Below are 20,997 nucleotides of genomic sequence, written 5' to 3' on the forward strand. Positions count from 1 at the left end.
TGGCCTTGGCGAGATGTTCGTCTTCATCAATGACATGTTGAAGGCTCCGGAGGAGATGCAGTAGCTTCTCCGCTCCGGTGAAGTACTGGACGACGAAGGGTACTCTGTCTACTGTGTCCTGTGCTTGTCTTCTGAGGAGGTCGGTGCGGTTTTTCGCTGTGGCGCGTCGGAACTGTCGATCGATGAGTCGAGCGCCATATCCTGTTCTTATGAGGGCATCTTTCAGCGTCTGGAGGTATCTGTTGTGATCCTCCTCAGCTTCCTGTTGGGGAGCACTTCAGCGGTCACGGGCATTCGGCCTCTGATCTTCGGGTAAGCGTTCTCCAAGGCGGCCTTCACGACACACAACAGCGCAGAGTCGCTGAGCAGAAACTGATAGCCAAGTTCCGCACACATGAGGACGGCCTGAACCGGGATCTTGGGTTCATGTCACGCTATCGGTAACCCTCACAGCTTGCCTGGACCTGCAGAATCTCACTGGCTGTCCTGTCTGGAGACAATACCCATTTCTTTAACCTGTGCCTAATGCTCTCTCCACTCACATTGTCTGTATCTTAAAGACTTGATTAGCTGTAAAGATTTGCATTCTAATCAGTATTCTGTAACTTGAGTTTGTGTCTCTGTATGCCTTGTTTATGAGCAGATATCCATTCCATCTGACGAAGGAGCAGCGCTCCGAAAGCTAATGGCATTTGCTACCAAATAAACCTGTTGGATTTTAACCTGGTGTTGTTAAAACTCTCACTGTGTTTACCCCAGTCCAACGCCGGCATCTCCACATCATAGAACCATTAAACCATAGATGCTTTTCATTATTTCACAGGATGTGGGCTGTCACAACTTTAATCAGGCAATTGAGGTGGGCCTGTTAGAATATGAGCTCCTGATTAAGGGCCAAATTGAGGGGCCAATCAGGGAACCTCTTGCTCTGTACTTAAACGGGAGTGTCAGGTCCTCTGGGACTCCTAGTGCAGACTGCTAACTGAAAACACTCTGTATGCTGTTTTCAGGCTTGTAAATAAAGGGGTTTTGGGGAAGGGATATCTGCCTCCAAGGACTTATTACAGTGGCGATGAGGAAAAAGGGACGACCCGAAGGAACTTGCTTACTATCAACCGCTACACATTGAGGATAAGCCATTGCCTGGCAAACATGCCTCTATTCGGGAAATTGGATTCTTTTGACCCTGCCATGGAAGATTGGGCCCAATATGTACAGCAGACGAAGTATTTCTTTCGAGCTCATGATGTAATCCCAAAGGAAAAGCAACGGGCCATTCTGCTGACTGCCTGGGCTGGCAGCTTTGGCTGTTATGCGCAATTTAACTTTTCTGAAGGCACCAGACACAAAAACCTTCCAGGAATTGACAGACTTAGTAAAAGAGTACATGACCCTAAGCCACCTCTGATTCTGTGAAGGTACAGGTTTTACTCAGCATTCCGAGGAGAAATAGAGGAGTCCGTCACTAATTTCCTGACAAGATTAAGATGATTATCAGAGGCTTGCAAATTCAATTTGACATTAAATGAGATGCTCTGAGACCGTTTGGTGTGTGGAATCAATAGTATGACCACACAAAAACGTTTGTTGGTGAAGGCCGAGCTGGACTGCAAACAAGAATTACAGCTGGCTTTGGCCTTGGAAAAAGCAGTAGGTGGAGCACGTGAGTTACAGGATATTCCGATGGAGGTAGACGCCCACACCAGTGCAACGGAGTTCAGGGACTACCACTGTGGGCCAGGCAACTATATAGCTGCCCTCAGGAAGGATTCGGATACTAGGGAACCCAGGCCCACTCACAGAACCACTCCTAAACAAGACTGAATTAGGCTCTGTCTTTGTGGAGATTTAAAACAGACAATAAATCGCTATTCACAACTTGATAAATAGCTAATTCCCCGGATTGAGGATCTATATACAAAACTGTCAGGAGGACTCTTATTCTCTAAACTAGACAGGAGTCATGCATACCTACAGCTGAAGCTGGACGAAGATTCACAAAAATTCTCCACAATCAACACACGGAAAGGCCGTTTTCAGTATACAAGATTACCCTTTGGGGTATCGTCAGCCTGTGCAATATTTCAGAGAACGATGGAGAACATACATACTACAAGGGTTACCACAGGTCGCCATTTACTTGGACGATGTCTTAATTACAGGGAAAACAGCTGCAGAACCTGGAGTAAATCCTTAAAAGATTTTCAGCAGCGGGTTGCGCTTAAAGAGGGAGAAATGTGTCTTTTTAGCACTGCCAGTAACCTCTCTGGGTTACAAGTCTATAAGTCAGGCCTACACCCTCTGGAGGATTGGGTGTGGGCAATCAAAGATGCCCCAGCCCCCACCACAATCGAGGAGCTACTGTCATTTTTGGGGATGGTGACGTATTATGGGAAATTCATATAAAACAGGGCCTCCAGCTTGGATCCCTTACAGCAGTTACTAAAAATGGTCTGCCTGCCAAGACCGGGCCTTCAAGGAAATCAAACAAAAGCTCTCCTCAGCAAATGTTTTAGCACATTATGACCTCAGGATAGAGTTGGTGCTCACTTGCGACGCATTTCCATGTGGTGTTGGTGCAGTTCTGGCACACACACATGCCAAAACGGACAGGAACAACCAATAACATGTGCCTCCAGGACCCTAGCAATAGCGGAACGAAAGTATGCCCAGATTGTAACTTTCGAGGTAAATAAATTCCACCGGTACCTAATATGAGCAGAAATTCACAATCATCACTGATCACAAACCGTTGCAGGAGGACAAGGAGGACAAAGCGGTGCCACCAATAGCATCAGCCCAGATCCAGCACTGGGCATTGTTACTGGCAACATGCCAATATCAGCTGGAGACCAGTCAGGAACTCAGGTGGCAAATGCAGGCTACCATTACCAGACACCCCACCGTTGGTACCCAGAGTAGAAGAAACAGTGATGACACTGAACTTCTTGGATACCCTCCCAGTGGCCGCACACAACATACGCCTGTGGACACAAAAGGACCCAGTATTAGCAAAAGTAAAACACCTGGTCCTGTCAGGAGAAATGGAAAGACCAGTGCAGCCGCAATTCCACCCCTATTGGAACAGAAGAGAGTAGATCACTGTGGAAGACGGGATATTCTATGGGGGCACGGGTCATAGTCCCAAGTCATACTGGCTGAATTACATCATGGGCACCCCGGGGTGTCCAAAATGAAGTTGCTGGCCAGGAGCTTTGTCTGGTGGTTGGGTATGGATGCTGATATAGCGGCATTGGCGGGTCGATGCCAGGAATGCCAATGAGGGCATAAGGTGCCACTGGCAGCCCTGCTACACCCATGGGAATGGCCAGGTAGACCATGGTCACGACTTCACATGGGTTTTGCAGGCCCGTTTATGGGTCCATGTTTTTGGTAATAGTAGACGCCCACTCAAAATGGCTGGACATCTACAAAATGAACTCAGCAAACACACTGACAACCGATGAGAAGCTGCGCATCTCATTTTCCGGAATTCCGGAGGTATTAATCTCAGACAATGGGTCAGTTTTCACCAGCCAGGAGTTCACCAGATTCATAAAGTCGAACAGGATTTGACACATCAGGACAGCACCGTACAACCCAGCGTCAAATGGGCTGGTGAAGAGAATTCTCCACACTTTAAAAGCTGGGTTGAAAAAACAGCCAATGGCGTCAATAGATACTAAACTCTATTTGATTATAGGACAACCCCACATATCACCACGGGAATTGTTGTGGCAGAACTACTCATGGGCAGACGACTCCACACCAGACTAAGTCTGCTAAACTGAAACCTGGGGGGGAGATGGAAAAACACCAAGAGGCCCAATGCAGGGGTCATGACAATACTCGCCAAGAGAGGCACTTCGATGCAGGTGAGAAAGTCTGGGTAAGAAATTTCTCAAATGGGGCCTGCGTGGATAGCAGGAACGATCAAGTTCAGGGCCAGACTGGTATCATACCAGGTATGCGTGGGCGAGGCCGTCTTAAGAAAACACCGAGACCAGGTGTGGGCCTCGAATACGCTCCCGTTCCCAAGCCGATTTGGCCCAGTAGGCCTAGGGCCAGGGAGAGTCCTCCCCGATGGTCCAGCCACACCTCTCCAGCATCCCTGGTGGGAACCTCGGAGTCCAAAGTGGACATGGCGGACGAAGCAGCGGCTGTTCCCGTTGCCGGAGGAAGAGGGCAAACCAGCTCTCCGGCGCTCACTGCAGAAGAGAAGAGCGCCAAGCCGATACAACCCTCCAATGTCAGAGGCTGAATTGGAGGACCCGGACCCAGCGTGGAAGCAGAGGAAAAGACCCGTGAGATGATCAGGCCAAGGGGATTCTTGAGACTTTGGGGGGGCGGGGGGGGGGGAGTGTAATGACTTTAATCAGGCAATTGAGGTGGCCTGTTAGAATAGGAACTCACTGATTAAAGGACCAAAGTGAGAGGCCAATCATGGAGCCTCTTGCTTTATACTTAACCAGGAATGTCAGTACCTCTGGGACTCCTAGATTGCTAACTGAAAGCACTCTGTATGCTGTTGTCAGACTTGTAAATAAAGGGATTTTGGTGAGGGGACTTCTGTCTCCGAGGACTTATTACATGGGCGTTGTTTGCCAAGATGGCAGTTATTGCCCATCCCTCATTGCTCTTTAGAAGGTGGTGGTGAGCCACCTTCTTGAACCACTGCAGTCTATATTAATGTAGGCACAGCCACAATGCTGTTAAGAAGGGAGTTCCGGGGTTCTTACCCAGAGATAGTGAAAGAATATAGTTCCAAGTCAGGTTGGCATATGGCTTGGTGGGGTTCCCATGCATCTGCCACCTTAGTCCTTCTAGTTAGTAGAAATTGCAGGTTTGGATGGTGCTGTCAAAGGAGCCTTGGTGTGATCCTGCAGCGCACCTTGTAGACCGATATACACTGTTGCCACTGTGCATCAGTGTTGGAGAGAATAAATGTTTAAGATTGTGGATGGGATGCCAATCAAGCAAACGGTTCTATCCTGGATGGTGTTGAGCTCCTTGAGTGTTGTTGGAGCTGCATTCATCCAGGCAAGTGGGGAGAATTCCATCATACTTTTGATTGTGCCGTGTACATGTTGGACAAAATTTGAGGAATCAGGAGGTGAATTACTCACCACAGAATTCCCAATGTCTGACCTGCTCCTGTGAGATATTTTATGGAATACCTTTTGAAAATCTATATATTCTAAATCCTATATATTCCCATATCTATGCAACCGGTAACATTTTCAAAAAAACACAACCACATTTGTTAAACATGACTGGCTTTAACAAACCATATTGGTTGTCCTTGCTTAAGTCAAAAAGTTCCAAAATGTTCAACAATTTTATCTCAAATTGTGGTGTAACAAAAGGCACCAATGAATAGCAGTCAGATCCAAACATAAGAGAAGGTGCTCAAGGACAGAACCAAGGGTGTGTTTGTTGAAGGATGTGAGGATGGAAGTTTTGAAAGAGAGGGGGACAGTGTCCAAGGAATGGGAGCAATTTACAATGTCCGCTAACATAGAACCAGGAAGAGAGGTTGTGTGGTTAATGGATTTGTAGGAATGGGTTTGAGAGAGCAGGTTCTATGTCTCATGAATGTGGATTTATAGTTCTGATGTTCACACCCTCAATTGCTACTACAATACCCAGCCCCTTTCTATTCAGTTAGGTATGGGGATTCAGGATGTAGTGGAGGAGGAGTATCAGCCCTTGCTTTGATTAACAGACAAAAAGTAATAGCTACCTGTGTGGATGAAAACAAGGATTACATAATGGGTGGCTAAACTGACCATAACATCATGGTTCATTTATCTGTCAGGAAGTAATTCAACGTTTAAGTGGAGTGGGGTGAGGGAGAGGTGGAGTGAAAAGGAATGTGATAGTGTTAGGAAACAGCATAGTCAGGGAAATGCATACTGTTCCCTGCAGCCATGATGGAGTTCCAAAGATTCTGTAGCAGGTCCTGTGCTAGTGTTAAAAACATCTTCTCCAGGTTGAATAAGAACTTAAGAGTGGGGGGGAGGATCTAGTTGTCATTGTCAATGTAGGGACCAACAACATGGGTAGAAGTAAGAATGATGTTCTGTTCAAAGAATTTAAGGATAAAGGATTCAAATTAAAAAGCAGAATCTCAAAGTAATAATCTCTGGATTGTTGATTTAGCCATATACCACTTGGCATAAGGATAAACAAATTAAAATTTAAATGCAGCATGGATTTTAGTTCATGGGCCATTGACAAATTCTGGAGAAAGAAGGAGCTGTTCTGCTAGGGAAGGCTCCACTGGAACCAGTGTCCTGGCAAATTGAATAACTTGGACAGTAGACAACGCTTTAAACTAAAGTGGAGATGGGAAAGGACTAATTTAAAAGCAATAGGGAAAATATCAAGACTCTAGAATTGAGACTCTGCATTGTGGGTAAAATTTGAGTGGATGAGGAAGGGACAGAGAGAGTAACAAATGCAACAAAATATTAGTGACTAAGGTGGCATTGAGGTCAAAGATCAGCCATGATCTTGCTGAATGGTGGAGTAAGCTCCAAGGACCAAATCTGCTCCTACTCATTATGCCTTTTATCTGTCAGTAAACTTTGTTTCTGGCTGCATCCTTACCTGACAGAACAGTTCCTGTGCATCTGTTCACCATACTCACCAGTGAGTGTAGTTCCGATCCCTATTTTCATCGTCAGCAAATTTGCAGAGCTATTGTCCACACCTTATGCTTTGCAGCTTCGTTAAGGGATGAATGCATTCCTCCAAAACTTTTGTCAGCTGTTTTAAATGTAAACTTAAAGCAATGGAGCTGAAGAATGCACTGCAGAAGAATATTTTAGTATTTCCTTTGTTCTGAGGATACTTTCTATCAGAATCACAGAATTTACAGTGCAGAAGGAGGTCATTCGGCTCATCATGTATGTACCATCTCTCCGAAAGAGCAATGAATTTGGTGCCATTCTCCCACCCTCACCCCACAACCTTGCACGTTCTTCCTCTTCTAATTCCCTTTTGATAGTTTTAATTGAACCCGCCTCCACTACACTCTCAGGCAGTGCACTCTAGACCTTAACCGTACTTGTGATAAAGTTATTCCTCAGGTTGCTTTTGCCAATTACTTTAAATTTGTGCCCTCTCATTCTTGATTCTTTTATGAGTGGGAAGTTTCTCCCTATCTACTCTGTCTAGAACACCCCCCCCCCCATGATCTTGACTACCAAACTCTATCAAATCTCCTCTCTCTTATTTTCTCCAAGGAAGTTTCTTCTTAACTGAAGTTCCTCATCCCTGAAACCATTCTTGTCGATCTTTTCTGCACTCTCTGCAAACGCCTTCACATCTTTCCTAAAGTATGGCACCTAGAACTGGATGCAATACTCCATCCAAAGCCAAACTATTGTGTTATTACAAATTCAACATAATCTCCTTGCTCTCGCAACCTATGGCCCTATAAATAAAGCCCAAGATACGATATGCTTTGTGAACTGCTCTTTCAACCTGTCCTGCCACCTTCAATGAGTTATGTACATGTACACACACACATCCCTCTGCTCCTGCACCCCCTTTAGAATTGTGCCCTTTATTTTATACTGTCTCTCCATGTTCTTCCTACCAAAACAAGCCACTTCACATTTGTGCACATTGTGCATTATACTTCATCTGCCACTTGTCCACCCAGTCAAATCAGTGTCAATGTTGTCATCATTTGTCAAGGGCCAGGATTATTCAATAACGAGCATTATACAGATGTGATTCCACACTTAAACCCTTAGTATCTAGGTGGAACAATAATGCCATTTTTATAACATTAAGAGAGCTGTCGCATTACCATGCCCTAGCACAGGTTTGAACCTATCATGACAGGACACTTATCTGTCTGATGAACTTGTTTCAGCTGAATCAGATCAAGTATCACACCTTATAAACTAACCATTATAACAACATAGAGGAGTAAGCCATTTGAACCTGCTCCGCCATTCATTAAGATCATGCTGATCTAGTTGTGCTCTCAGTTCCACCTTCCTGTCTGCCCACCATAATGCATGACTACCTTGCCTATCAAAAATCTGTCCAATTTTGCCGTGAATAAATTCAGTGATCCAGCTTCCATTACTTTCTGGAGAAGATAATTCCACACATCAACAACCCTTTGTGAGAAAATAAAATTCTCCTCACCTCTGTCTTAAAAGGATACCTCTTACCTTGCCTGGTATGGAGGGGAGATCCTATGAGGAGAGGCTGAGGGATTTGGGATTGTTTTCGCTGGAAAGGCGGCGGCTAAGAGGGGATCTTATTGAAACATATAAGATGATTAGAGGTTTAGATAGGGTGGATAGTGATAGCCTTTTTCCTCTGATGGAGAAATCCAGCACGAGGGGGCATGGCTTTAAATTGAGGGGGGGTAGTTATAGAACCGATGTCAGGGGTAGGTTCTTTACCCAGAGGGTGGTGAGGGATTGGAATGCCCTGCCAGCATCAGTAGTAAATGCGCCTAGTTTGGGGGCGTTTAAGAGATCCGTAGATAGGTTCATGGACGAAAAGAAATTGGTTTAGGTTGGAGGGTCACAGTTTTTTTTTTTAACTGGTCGGTGCAACATCGTGGGCCGAAGGGCCTGTTCTGCGCTGTAATGTTCTATGTTCTATGTTCTTATTTTTAAATGATATCCCCTTGTTTTATTCTCCCCCAGAAGAATAAACATCCTTTAGGTATTCACCCTAGGCAAGTCCCTTCGTTCTTCTAAACTCCAATGGGTAAAGGACTAATCTTTCAGCCTTTCTTATTAAACATTTTCACCCCAGGAATGAGTCCAGTGAACCTTCTCTGAATTGTTGCGAAAGCTATTATATCTTATTTTAAATTAGATCAAAGCTGCACACAGTGCTCCAGATTTGGTCTCACCAAGGCCTTGTATAGCTGCAAAATGTTCCTTCTTATATATTCCATTCCTCTTGTAATAAACACCAACATTCCATTTGCCCTCCTAATCATTTGCTGTACTTGCAGACTAATTTTATGTAACTTATGTACCAGGACACCTAGATCCCTCTGTACCACTGAGTTCTGCAATCTTTCTCCATTTAAAATTTACGGCTTTTCTAGTCTTCCCACCAAAATGAACAAGTTTACATTTATCCAAGTTACAGTCCTCTACCAAATTTTTGCTCACTTACTCAACCTGTCTATACATCAGTCTCTACATCATCTTGACAACTTACTTTCCTACCTAACTTGGTGTCATCAGCAAATTTGGCTACCATACATTCGTCCCTTTGTCTAAGTTATTGAAATAGATTGTAAGTAGTTTAGTACCCAGCACTGTTCGCTGTGGCACTCCACTAGTTACAGCTTGCCAATCCGAAAAAGATCTAGTTATCCTTACTCTCTACTTTTGATTCTTTCCACTGAATGATACGTGATAGCAAGAAAAGGCTAAAGGGACTGGATACTGCCAAGGCTATGAGCTCTGACAATATTCCAGCAATAGTTCTGAAGACTTGTGCTCCATAACTTGCTGCAACCCTAGCCAAGCTATTCCAGTACAGCTACAACACTGGCATCTACCTGGCAATGTGGAAAGTTGCCCAGATAAATCCTGTACACAAGAAACAGGACAAATTCAACCCAACCAATTACCACTCCCATCAGTCTACTCTTCAATCATCAGCAAAGTGGTGGAAGGGATTATCAACACTGCTATCAAGTGGCACTCAGCAATAATCTGCTCATGGATGCTCAGTTTGGGATCTGCCAGGGTCACTCAGCTACTCACCTCATTACAGCCTTGGTTCAAATTTAGACAGAAGTGCTGAATGGCACAGGTGAGGTGAGAATGACTGCCCTTGGCATCAAGGCATTTAACTGAGTGTGGCATCACGGAGCCCTACCAAAACTGGAGTCAATGGGAATCAGGAGGAAAACGCTCTGCTGGTTGAAGTCATACCTGTCACAAAGGAAGATGACTGTGGTGGTTAGAGGTCAATCATTTCAGCTCCAGGACATCAATGCAGGAGTTACTCAGCATAGCATCCTAGGCCCAACCATCTTCAGTCACTTCCTCAATGACCTTCCTTCCATGATGTGTTCAGAATTCAGAATGTTTGCAGATGACTGTACAACATTCAGCACCATTTGTGACTCCTCATATACTGAAGCAGTTCATGTCCAAATGCAGCAAGACCTGGACAATATCCAGGCTTGGGCTGACAAGTAGCAAGTATATTTGCACCACATAGTGTCAGGCAATAACCATCTCCAACAAGAGAGGATCTAACCATCGCCCTTGACATTCAATGGCAATACTATCACGTAATCTCCCACTATCCACATGCTGGGGGTTACCATTGATTGGGAACTGAACTGAACTAGCCATATAAATATAGTGGCTACCAGAGCAGGTCAAAAGCTAGGAATCCTGTGGCGAGTAACTCACCAGCTGATCCCCACCCAAAGCCCGTCCACAAGGCATGTGTCAGGAGTGTAATAGAATACTCTTCACTTGCCTGGATGAGTGCAGTTCCAGCAAAACTCAAGAAGCACGACACCATCAACAAAGCAGCGTGCTTGATTGCTACCCCTTCAATAAAATTTCAATCCCTCCACCACTGACAAAAAGTGCAGCAGTGTGTACCATCTACAAGACACACTCCAGGGACTCACCAAGATTCCTTAGAAGCACCTTCCAAACCCACAACTGCTACCATCTAGGATAAGAGCAGCAAATACCTGGGAGCACCATCACCCAGAAGTTCCCCTCCAAATCACTCCATTTCTTCACTGCCACTGGGTCAAAATGCTGGAATTCCCTCCTTAACAACACTCTGGGTGTACCTACACCTCAGGGACTGCAGTGGTTCAAGAAGGCAGCTCATCACCACCTTCTGAAGGACAACAAGTAATAAATGCTGGCCTAGCCAGTGATGGCCACATCCTGCAAAATGAATTTTTAAAAATACATCAACTTACAAAGTAAGCTTCTCATCAAAGGCAAATTAATCACTATTGTATTTCTCACACTCTGGTTCTTCTTCAGGGCTTGGACAAGGAGGGTACGGTGGATATCTACCCTATTATCAACCTGGTAAGGACCTGCTACATTTTATAGTCTTCATATACCTGATATATGAAGAAAGCCCAAATTTATGTGAATTTCCAAAGATAATGTTGACGCTGGTTTAAGTTTATGTGGAGTAGTACATCTGTAGAAGGGAAATTCTATAGGAAAGTTTTGATAGTGAAACCATGTTAAGTACAACTTCAATTTTCATATTAAACAAATTAATATGGCATTCCTATGTCGGAATGTATGAAATATTCAAGACTACTGCAGCTGATATAGCACTGCAGCCACTTGCGTGGTTTTATTTATAAACAAGTGATCATTTATAAAGATACTGAATGGGGGATCCTGCTGCTGCATTCTCGCATAGACCAGCCACTTTCAAAGGAGTGCAGTATAGAGATAAACCAGTGGTACAAGAAAGGAGATAGAGAAGTGGAATAATTACTGATACATCAGCAATTTCTTCTCTAATAAACTAACAGTAATTTGTCTATCTGGTGCAAAGATTGAGTAAAGGATGGATAAACTAATACAAGGAGTAGAAGGTAAGCCAGTGGTGGTTATGCAAGTGGGAATATATTTCTGAGATAGGGATCTCAAGAAGGTTTGGAAAATGAGGTTAAGGGAATTTTTGTTCGTTTTTGCAAACAAGTTATTTAACAAAGTACTTTTCACAGATTTGTTTGTGTGTAGATGTTTGGTGCAAGAGTAACACAATTAGTGTCAAAGTGGAAGCAGCTCTGAGGAAATTCTGAGTCACAGTTAAAGTAAGATATCTTTTAGGAGATTAAAGGTGCTTTAACACTGATGCGCGATATTACTCACGAGGCTTAAGATGCTCAAGGAAATAAAGGCTTTTATTTACTATTACAACGAAGCTACCATATATAGTACACGATCCCAGACTGAGGGGTCCCAGACAGAGCAGTGACCTTTATACCTCTCCCAGGAGGCGGAGCCCGACTGGGATGTACCATAATAACTATAATACAGGTAGAACAGCCCAACCCTAACCCCAACAGTAACAAGTAGAACAACCCAACCCTAACCCCAACAGCAACATATATACAGACTCGTAGTACTGGCCAGACCCTGGCTCAGTACTACCTAGTGGGAACCAATGATGGTTCACCACATTCACCCCTCCTTTGAAGACAAAGGCCGGCGGGGTACAAAAAAAAACACAGAATAATTTGTCATCAGTTTATAAGTTCAGACGGTCAGGGGGACCGCACCGTCGTTGTGACCTCCTCAACACCGGTGATGACACCGGAGTAGGCACTCGCGGTGGCGTTCTCCCAAGGCGATGTCCAACGGTTCCTCCACAGTCTCACGGGCCAGTTGACCCCGAGGTGATGATAATCCGTTGAGTTCCGACACGCCTTGAAGTGGCGACCATCTCCTGGACTCAGGCAAGCTGTACACGGGAGTAAAAGGGTTAAGTGATGGTCCCGATGCTGCCCGCGCCGTGTCAGGAGGGGAAACAATAGTTGGGGGATCTATAACTGGAGGTATGGGAGCGACAGGGGTTTCTAAGTCCCCTGCTGGCGCCAGGTCTCGAATCGAGACCGTGTCCTCTCGCCCGTGAGGGTATGCCACATAGGCATACTGAGGGTTGGCGTGGAGGAGATGGACCTGTTCGACCAAAGGGTCGGACTTGCGGGCCCTAACATGTCGCCGCAGGAGGACAGGTAATGAGGTCCCAGAGGAAGACTTCCGAGGGAATGAAAACAGCCTCTCATGGGGAGTAGCATTGGTTGCCGTACACAGGAGTTAACGTATGGAGTGGAGCGCATCAGGGAGCACCTCTTGCCAACGGGAGACTGGAAGGCTTTTTGACTTCAACGCCAGTAAGACAGCCTTCCAGACTGTAGCATTCTCACGTTCCACCTGTCCGTTACCCCTAGGGTTGTAGCTCGTGGTTCTACGAGAGGCAATCCCGTATGAGAGCAGGTATTGCCTCAAGTCATCGCTCATGAACGACGAGCCCCTATCGCTGTGAATGTAGCAGGGGTACCCGAACAGGGTGAAAAGATCACGAAATGCCTTGATAACCGTGGCAGCGGATGTATCGGAGCAGGGAATAACAAAAGGGAATCTCGAGTACTCATCAATGATGTTGAGGAAGTACACATTCCGATCTGTCGAGGGAAGGGGGCCCTTAAAGTCCACACTCAGCCTTTCGAAGGGACGAGTGGCCTTGACGAGTTGTGCCCTGTCAGGTCGGTAAAAGTGCGGCTTGCATTCCGCGCATACCCGACAGCTTCTCGTTATGGACCTGACATCCTCCACCGAGTAGGGTAGATTGCGGGCTTTTACGAAGTGGTAGAGCCGAGTGACCCCTGGCAGAGGTCATTGTGGAGAGCCTGCAAACGGTCCTCCTGTATACTGGCACATGTTCCACGCGACAGGGCATCCGAGGGCTCGTTGAGTTTCCCTGGACGATACATGATGTCGTAATTATAGGTGGAGAGTTCTATTCTCCACCTCAAGATCTTGTCGTTCTTGATCTTGCCCCGTAACGTGTTATTGAACTTGAACGCCACGGACCGCTGGTCCGTGATCAGGGTGAACAGTTTTCCCGCCAAGTAATGGCGCCAATGCCTGACGGCCTCCACAATGGCCTGGGCCTCCTTTTCCACCACTGAATGTCGAATTTCGGGGCCTTGGAGGGTGCGAGAAAAAAAGGCGACGGGCCTGCCCGTCTGGTTAAGTGTGGCGGCCAGGACGAAATCAGATGCATCGCTGTGCACCTGAAAGGGGATGGACTCATCAATAGCGTGCATCGTGGCTTTCGTGATGTCAGCTTTTAGTTTATCAAAGGCCAATCGAGCCTCTGGTGCTAGGGGAAAAGAGGTAGACTTAATGAGCGGACGGGCTTTGTCCGTGTAATTGGGAACCCACTGTGCGTAGTAAGGGAAGAAGCCTAAGCATCTTCTCAGTGCTTTTGCGCTAGTGGGCAGGGGAAGTTCAAGGAGGGGACGCATACGGTCTGGATCAGGGCCAATGACCCCGTTTTCCACCACGTATCTGAGGATGGCTAAGCGGCGCGTACGAAATACACACTTCTCCCTGTTGTAGGTCAGATTCAGGCGAGATGCAGTGCGTAGGAACTTAAGGAGATTGGTATCATGGTCCTGCTGGTCATGGCCGCAGATGGTGACGTTATCCAGGTACGGGAAGGTAGCCCGCAATCCGTTATGGTCCACCATTCGGTCCATAGCACGCTGGAAGACCGAGACCCCATTGGTGACACCAAAAGGTATCCTAAGAAAGTGATACAAGCGACCATCCGCCTCAAAAGCCGTGTATTGTCGGTCCTCTGGGCGAATGGGGAGTTGGTGGTAGGCAGACTTTAGGTCGATGGTGGAGAACACCCGGTACTGCGCAATCTGGTTGACCATGTCAGATATGCGCGGGAGGGGATACGCATCCAGCTGTGTGTATCAATTAATGGTCTGACTATAGTCAATGACCATCCGGGGTTTGTTCCCACTCTTGACCACCACGACCTGCGCTCTCCATGGACTAGCGCTAGATTGTATGATCCCTTCCTTGAGGAGCCGCTGAACTTCGGATCGAATGAAGATCCGATCCTCAGCGCTGTAACGCCTACTCTTAGTCGCGATGGGCTTGCAGCCTGGCACAAGATTCTGGAACAGGGAGGGTGTGGTAATCTTCAGCGTCGAGAGGCTACAGGCGGGGCGCGTTGGGCAATTTGGAAGCTGCTGTTCTCCCACTGAAAGCGGAGGGAGTGGCCCACCGTACTGTAGGGTTACACTCTTCAAGTGGACCATGAAATTTAGTCCAAGGAGTATTGGCGCGCAAAGGTGCGGTAACACCAGGAGCTTGAAGCTCTCGTAAACCGTGCCCTGCACCGTTAAATTTACCACGCAACTCCCTAGCACGGTGACAGACCGGGACCTTGATGCCATCGAAATCGTCTGCTTGACAGGTTGGATCTGGAGGCCACACCACTTCACAGCGTCTGGGTGAATAAAACTCTCAGTGCTCCCGCTGTCAAACAGACAATAAATCAAGCGTTTGTTTACCTGAATGTCCATCATAGACTTGTCGAGTCTGTGAGGCTCGGCCTGGTCCAGGATGATTGACGTCACCGTTGGTTCGTGATCGCCACTGCAGGCAGCTGAGATAGATGAAGATGACCCCTGCTGGTCGTTCGCGGTCGGTGCCGACCAACATGGCTGCTCCCATAGGTCGCACGTGGGTGATGGCGCCAAAATCAGCGACCCCTGGTGGTCGCGCGTCTCTTGCGACTCCATCGTCTGTAATGGCGGCGTCCTGGCCTCGCACGTGGATGAAACCCTCGACGATGCCGACGACGAAGAAACGGGCTCCGGGGAGTCGCAGGCCGCACTGCTGTTCCTGGAAGTAAGTTTGGATCGGCATACCTTCGAATAGTGCCCCTTCTTACCGCAGGCGGAGCACAACACTGTTTTAGCGGGACATCGCTGCCGAGTATGCTTCACTCCCCCACAGAAGTAACACCGCGGGCCGCCTGGAGCTGCTGCCGTCGTCAGGCCCGAGTGTGGGCACGCCATCACGCAGCTTTTCGGACCCGAGGGACGAGGAGGGATCAGCGACTGCTCCTGCCACGCTGTCTCCACGTGGTCTTCGGGATACAACGCTAGGCTTTTGGAGGCCGTCTCCAACGTATCCGCTAGTTCGATCGACTTAGTGAGATCAAGATTACCTTGCTCCAACAGTCTGAGTCGGATATAAGATGATCCGATTCCCGCCACAAACGCATCTCGAGCGAGGTCATTCATGTTCTGGTCTGCCGACACTGCTTTGCAGTTACAACCCCTGGCTAGCTGTAGGAGCTCGCACGCGTACTGTTCCGTCGTTTCGCCGGGCTGCCGTCGTCGAGTGGCTAAGAGGTATCGAGCATGCATCTCATTTGGCGGTTTAATGTAGCGCTTCTTAAGAAGCTCGAGGGCCCCTTTATAGTCGGTGGCCACACGGATCGCGAGATATACGGCGTCGCTTACCCTCGCGTGGAGGACCCGGAGTCTGTCGTCGTCTGTGGTGACCGCTGCGGAGGCTGCAAGGTAGTCCTCAAAACATTTCAACCAGTGATCGAAGGTGCTAGAGGCGCCCGCCGCATGTGGGTCCAGTGTAAGACGTTCGGGTTTTAACATTTGCTCCATACTCTCTGTATCGTTTTCCTTTTTTTTTTAAGGACGAGAGTTTAATTAATAGTAAATAAAATTGATGCGCGATATTATTCACGAGGCTTGAGATGCTCAAGGAAATAAAGGCTTTTATTACAACAAAGCTACCATATATAGTACACGATCCCAGACTGAGGGGTCCCAGACAGAGCAGTGACCTTTATACCTCTCCCAGGAGGCAGAGCCCGACTGGGATGTACTATAATACAGGTGGAACAGCCCAACCCTAACCCCAACAGCAACATATATACAGACTCGTAGTACTGGCCAGACCCTGGCTCAGTACTACCTAGTGGGAACCAACGATGGTTCACCACAAACACTAGCGCTTGTTTAATTCAGATTGTGGGACACTGACATCTGTGAACCAGCTCCTCAGCCTTACATCATTGAACCTGTTTCTCTTCTTAGACATTGAGAATTATAGACCCATTTAAACACTTCTATGATAACGGATCTTGATTTAGCAGTATAAAAAGGAGAGTGTGCTTGCAACACCAGTCTCTCATTATAGTAATTAAACAAATGTAAATGCAAAAGTACCCTAAAATAGCAAATATAGAGCTCATAGAAGGGAGAGATACAACAGAGCAGGGTAAATGAGTTACAATATATAAAAGAAAATATACATTGTAATTTAGTCGTCTTGGCACCCACAAGAACAATAACCATCTGATGGAGATGGAAGAAGGCTACCAGTGACTGCTAATATCAGCACCTTTTGGACGGATGTATGGGGAAAGAATTGAGTTGGGAGGAAATTTTAGTTTCTAATTTTGTCTAATAAATTACTTATCAGGAGGTGGAGTTGGATATGGAGCTGGAACTGGACGAGTGGGAGGTCTACAGACTGCAGGTACCAAATATTCAGCATGATAATAAAGAATTTCAAAATTTAATTAAGTTGACATTCAGAATATAACATAACTAAATTACTGAATAAAATTGAGCCATCTCAGACCCATTCCCTCAAAGTTTTGCTGGCAAACACAAAAGGGTCAGATCTGCCCATGTTGAGCTTTTGGTCAGAATTTCGGGCCTTTATATTTTTATTTCTTTAGTTCTCAGTTGCATTATTGTAACTGATTTTACTAAGAACATGTTCTGATGTCCACTACTTTACTTTACTTTTGTGCTTGGTTGCTCTATTTAAACCCTTCTTTTATCCATAGTATCTCTGGCTCTCAGAATTTAAAAAATCACAGCATGGTTTTGTAAGAGGGAGGTCGTGCCTTACAAATTTGGTGGAGTTTTTTGAGGAAGTGACAAAAACGGTTGACGAAGGAAGGGCCGTGGATGTCATCTATATGGATTTCAGTAAGGCATTTGACAAAGTCCCTCGTGGCAGGTTGGTTAAGAAGGTTAAGGCTCATGGGATACAAGGAGAGGTGGCTCGATGGGTAGAGAACTGGCTTGGCCACAGGAGACAGAGGGTAGCAGTCGAAGGGTCTTTTTCTAGCTGGAGGTCTGTGACCAGTGGTGTTCTGCAGGGCTCTGTACTGGGGCCTCTGCTATTTGTGATATATATAAATGATTTGGAAGAAGGTGTAACTGGTGTTATCAGCAAGTTTGCGGATGACACGAAGATGGCTGGACTTGCGGATAGCAATGAACATTGTTGGACAATACAGCAGGATATAGATAGGCTGGAAAATTGGGCAGAGAAATGGCAGATGGAATTTAATCCGGATAAATGCGAAGTGATGCATTTTGGAAGAACTAATGTAGGGGGGAGTTATACAATAAACGGCAGAGCCATCAAGAGTATAGAAACACAAAGGGACCTAGGTGTGCAAGTCCACAAATCCTTGAAGGTGGCAGCACAGGTGGAGAAGGTGGTGAAGAAGGCATATAGTATGCTTGCCTTTATAGGACGGGGTATAGAGTATAAAAGCTGGAGTCTGATGTTGCGGCTGTATAGAACGCTGGTTAGGCCACATTTGGGGTACTGCGTCCAGTTCTGGTCGCCGCACTACCAGAAGGACGTGAAGGCTTTAGAGAGAGTTTACCAGGATGTTGCCTGGTATGGAGGGTCTTGGCTATGAGGAGAGATTGGGTAAACTGGGGTTGTTCTCCCTGGAAAGACGGAGAATGAGGGGAGACCTAATAGAGGTGTACAAAATTATGAAGGGTATAGATAGGGTGAACAGTGGGAAGCTTTTTCCCAGGTTGGAGGTGACGATCACAAGGGGTCACGGGCTCAAGGTGAGAGGGGCAAGGTATAACTCAGATATCAGAGGTATGTTTTTTACACAGAGAGTGGTGGGGGCCTGGAATGCGCTGCCAAGTAGGGTGGTGGAGGCAGACACGCTGGCATCATTTAAGACTTACCTGGATAGTCACATGAGCGGTCTGGGAATGGAAGGATACAAACGAATGGTCTAGTTGGACCAATGAGCGGCACAGGCTTGGAGGGCCGAAGGGCCTGTTTCCTGTGCTGTACTGTTCTTTGTTCTTTGACTGAGATCGAATTCTCAGATTCAATTTGTTCTTTGCTGATTTTCTTCAATACGCAAATATCCTTTTGAAGACGAGGAGCCCAAAACTACATAAAAGCCTCACCATTGATCCATAAAGTTTTGATGATGAAACATGTTTAGTATGCAAATTATTTAATCAATTACATAATATCTGTATATTGAGAACTTCCAATCATTATCCAAGAACACATATTTCATTTATATGTATTTCATGGTTCTATTTCCAATATATGCCATCCTATCTCATCATCTTGAGTTTTCTGCCCAAAGGTGATTATGGCAAAGTGCCATGATTTTTTTTACTTCAGATAAGGTGAAAAGGCAGACCCCAAATTTACCTCAGTGGAACAGGGATCGAACCCTGTGCTGTTAGCATTATAAGAAGTCTCACAACACCAGGTTAAAGTCCAGGTTAAAGATGTTAGCATTAACCATCTAACAATGTACTAAAACAAGGGTACTAAAAGAGATGGCGGGAAAAATAGCAAATGCACTCGTGGTAATTTACCAAAATTTGCTGGACTCTGGGGCAGTTCTCACAGATTGGAAAACAGCAAATGTGACATCACTGTTTAAAAAAAGAAGGTAGACAAAAATCAGCTAACTATAGGCCGGTTAGCTTAATTTCTGTAGTAGGGAAAATGCTTGAATCTATCATCAAGGAAGAAACAGCAAGACATCTGGATATAAATTGTCCCATTGGTAAGATGCAGCATGGGTTCATGAAGGGCAGGTCATGTTTGATTAATTTGGTGGAATTCTTTGAAAACATTACATGTGCAGTGGACAATGGGGAACCTGTGGATGTGGTGTATCTGGATTTCCAGAAGGCATTTGACAAGGTGCGGCACCAAAGACTGCTACAAAGATAAAGGTGCACAGTGTTACGGGTAATGTATTAGCATGGATAGAGGATTGGTTAGCTAACAGGAAGCAAAGGGTGGAGGTAAATGGGTGTTTTTCTGGTTGGCGATCAGTGACTAGTGGTGTGCCTCAGGGATCAGGGTTGGGACCGCAATTGTTTATGATTTACATAGATGATTTGGAGTTGGGGACCAAGTGTAGTGTGTCAAAATTCGCAGATGACACTCAGATGGGTGGAAGAGCAAAGTGTGCAGAGGACGCTGAAAGTCTGCAAAGGGATATAGATCATCTAAGTGAGTGGGCGAGGGTCTGGCAGATGGAATACAATGTTAGTAAATGTGAGGTCATCCATTTTGGTAGGAATAACAGCAAAATGGACTATTATTTAAATGGTAAAAAATTGCAGCATGCTGCTGTGCAGAGGGACCTGGGTGTCCTTGTGCAGGAATCTCAAGGAGTTGGTTTGCAGGTGCAGCAGGTAATTAAGAAGGCAAATGGAATGATGTCCTTTATTGCTAGAGGGATGGAGTTTTAAAACAGTGAGATTATGTTGCAGCTGTATAAGGTGCTGGTGAAGCCACACCTGGATTACTGTGTACAGTTTTGGTCTCCTTACTTGAGAAAGGATATACTGGCACTGGAGGGGGTGCAGAGGAGATTCACTAGGTTGATTCCGGTGTTGAGAGGGTTGGCTTATGAGGAGAGACTGAGTAGACTGGGGCTATACCCATTGGAATTCAGAAGAATGAGGGGAGATCTTATAGAAACATATAAGATTATGAAGCGAATCGATAAGATAGAAGCAGGGAAGTTGTTTCCACTGGCGGGTGAAACGAGAACTAGGGGGCATGGCCTCAAATAAGGGGGAGCAGATTTAGGACTGAGTTGAGGAGGAACTTCTTCACACAAAGGGTTGTGAATCTGTGGAATTCCTTACCCAGTGAAGCAGTTGAGGCTACCTCATTGAATATTTTTAAGGCAAGGATAGATAAATTTTTGAACAGTAAAGGAATTCAGGGTTATGGTGAGTGGGCAGGTAAGTGGAGCTGAGTCCACAAAAAGATCAGCCATGATCTGGCTCGAGGGGCCAGATGGCCTGCTCCTGATCCTAGTTCTTATGTTCTTATGTAACAACTAAGTTAACTGCTTTCTCCGCTCCACCCCATCCTACATCTACCCAACTTTAAGTACATCTGCCATCCCTTAATTGACATAATTAATTGATTCAGATCACTGAATACTTTGTGGCCAAAATCGTGCATATTTTTTGTCCATTTTATCCCTTACATCTCAAATTGCATCTGTGTCATACATGCATGCTTTTGGTATGGAACATACCAGAGACCTCCTTGGTGTGGGCGTTAGCATGCACACAGCGAACTGACACCAGAAGTATGCAGAACA

General features: G+C 45.9%; 1 protein-coding gene across 15 annotated transcripts in view; it reads left to right on the forward strand.

Moving 5' to 3' along the window:
- Positions 1-20,997, forward strand: part of LOC144501380 (uncharacterized) — a 338,685-nt gene that overhangs the window by 296,345 nt on the left and 21,343 nt on the right. For all 15 annotated transcript variants that reach the window (XM_078225050.1, XM_078225051.1, XM_078225052.1 and 12 more), the window contains 2 exons: positions 11,025-11,072; positions 17,049-17,105. In XM_078225050.1, coding sequence (XP_078081176.1) covers positions 11,025-11,072; positions 17,049-17,105 — 105 coding nt within the window. The remainder of the gene's footprint in view (positions 1-11,024; positions 11,073-17,048; positions 17,106-20,997) is intronic.

The sequence above is a fragment of the Mustelus asterias genome, chromosome 12, assembly GCF_964213995.1.
Source record: "Mustelus asterias chromosome 12, sMusAst1.hap1.1, whole genome shotgun sequence".
Taxonomy (NCBI): domain Eukaryota; kingdom Metazoa; phylum Chordata; class Chondrichthyes; order Carcharhiniformes; family Triakidae; genus Mustelus; species Mustelus asterias.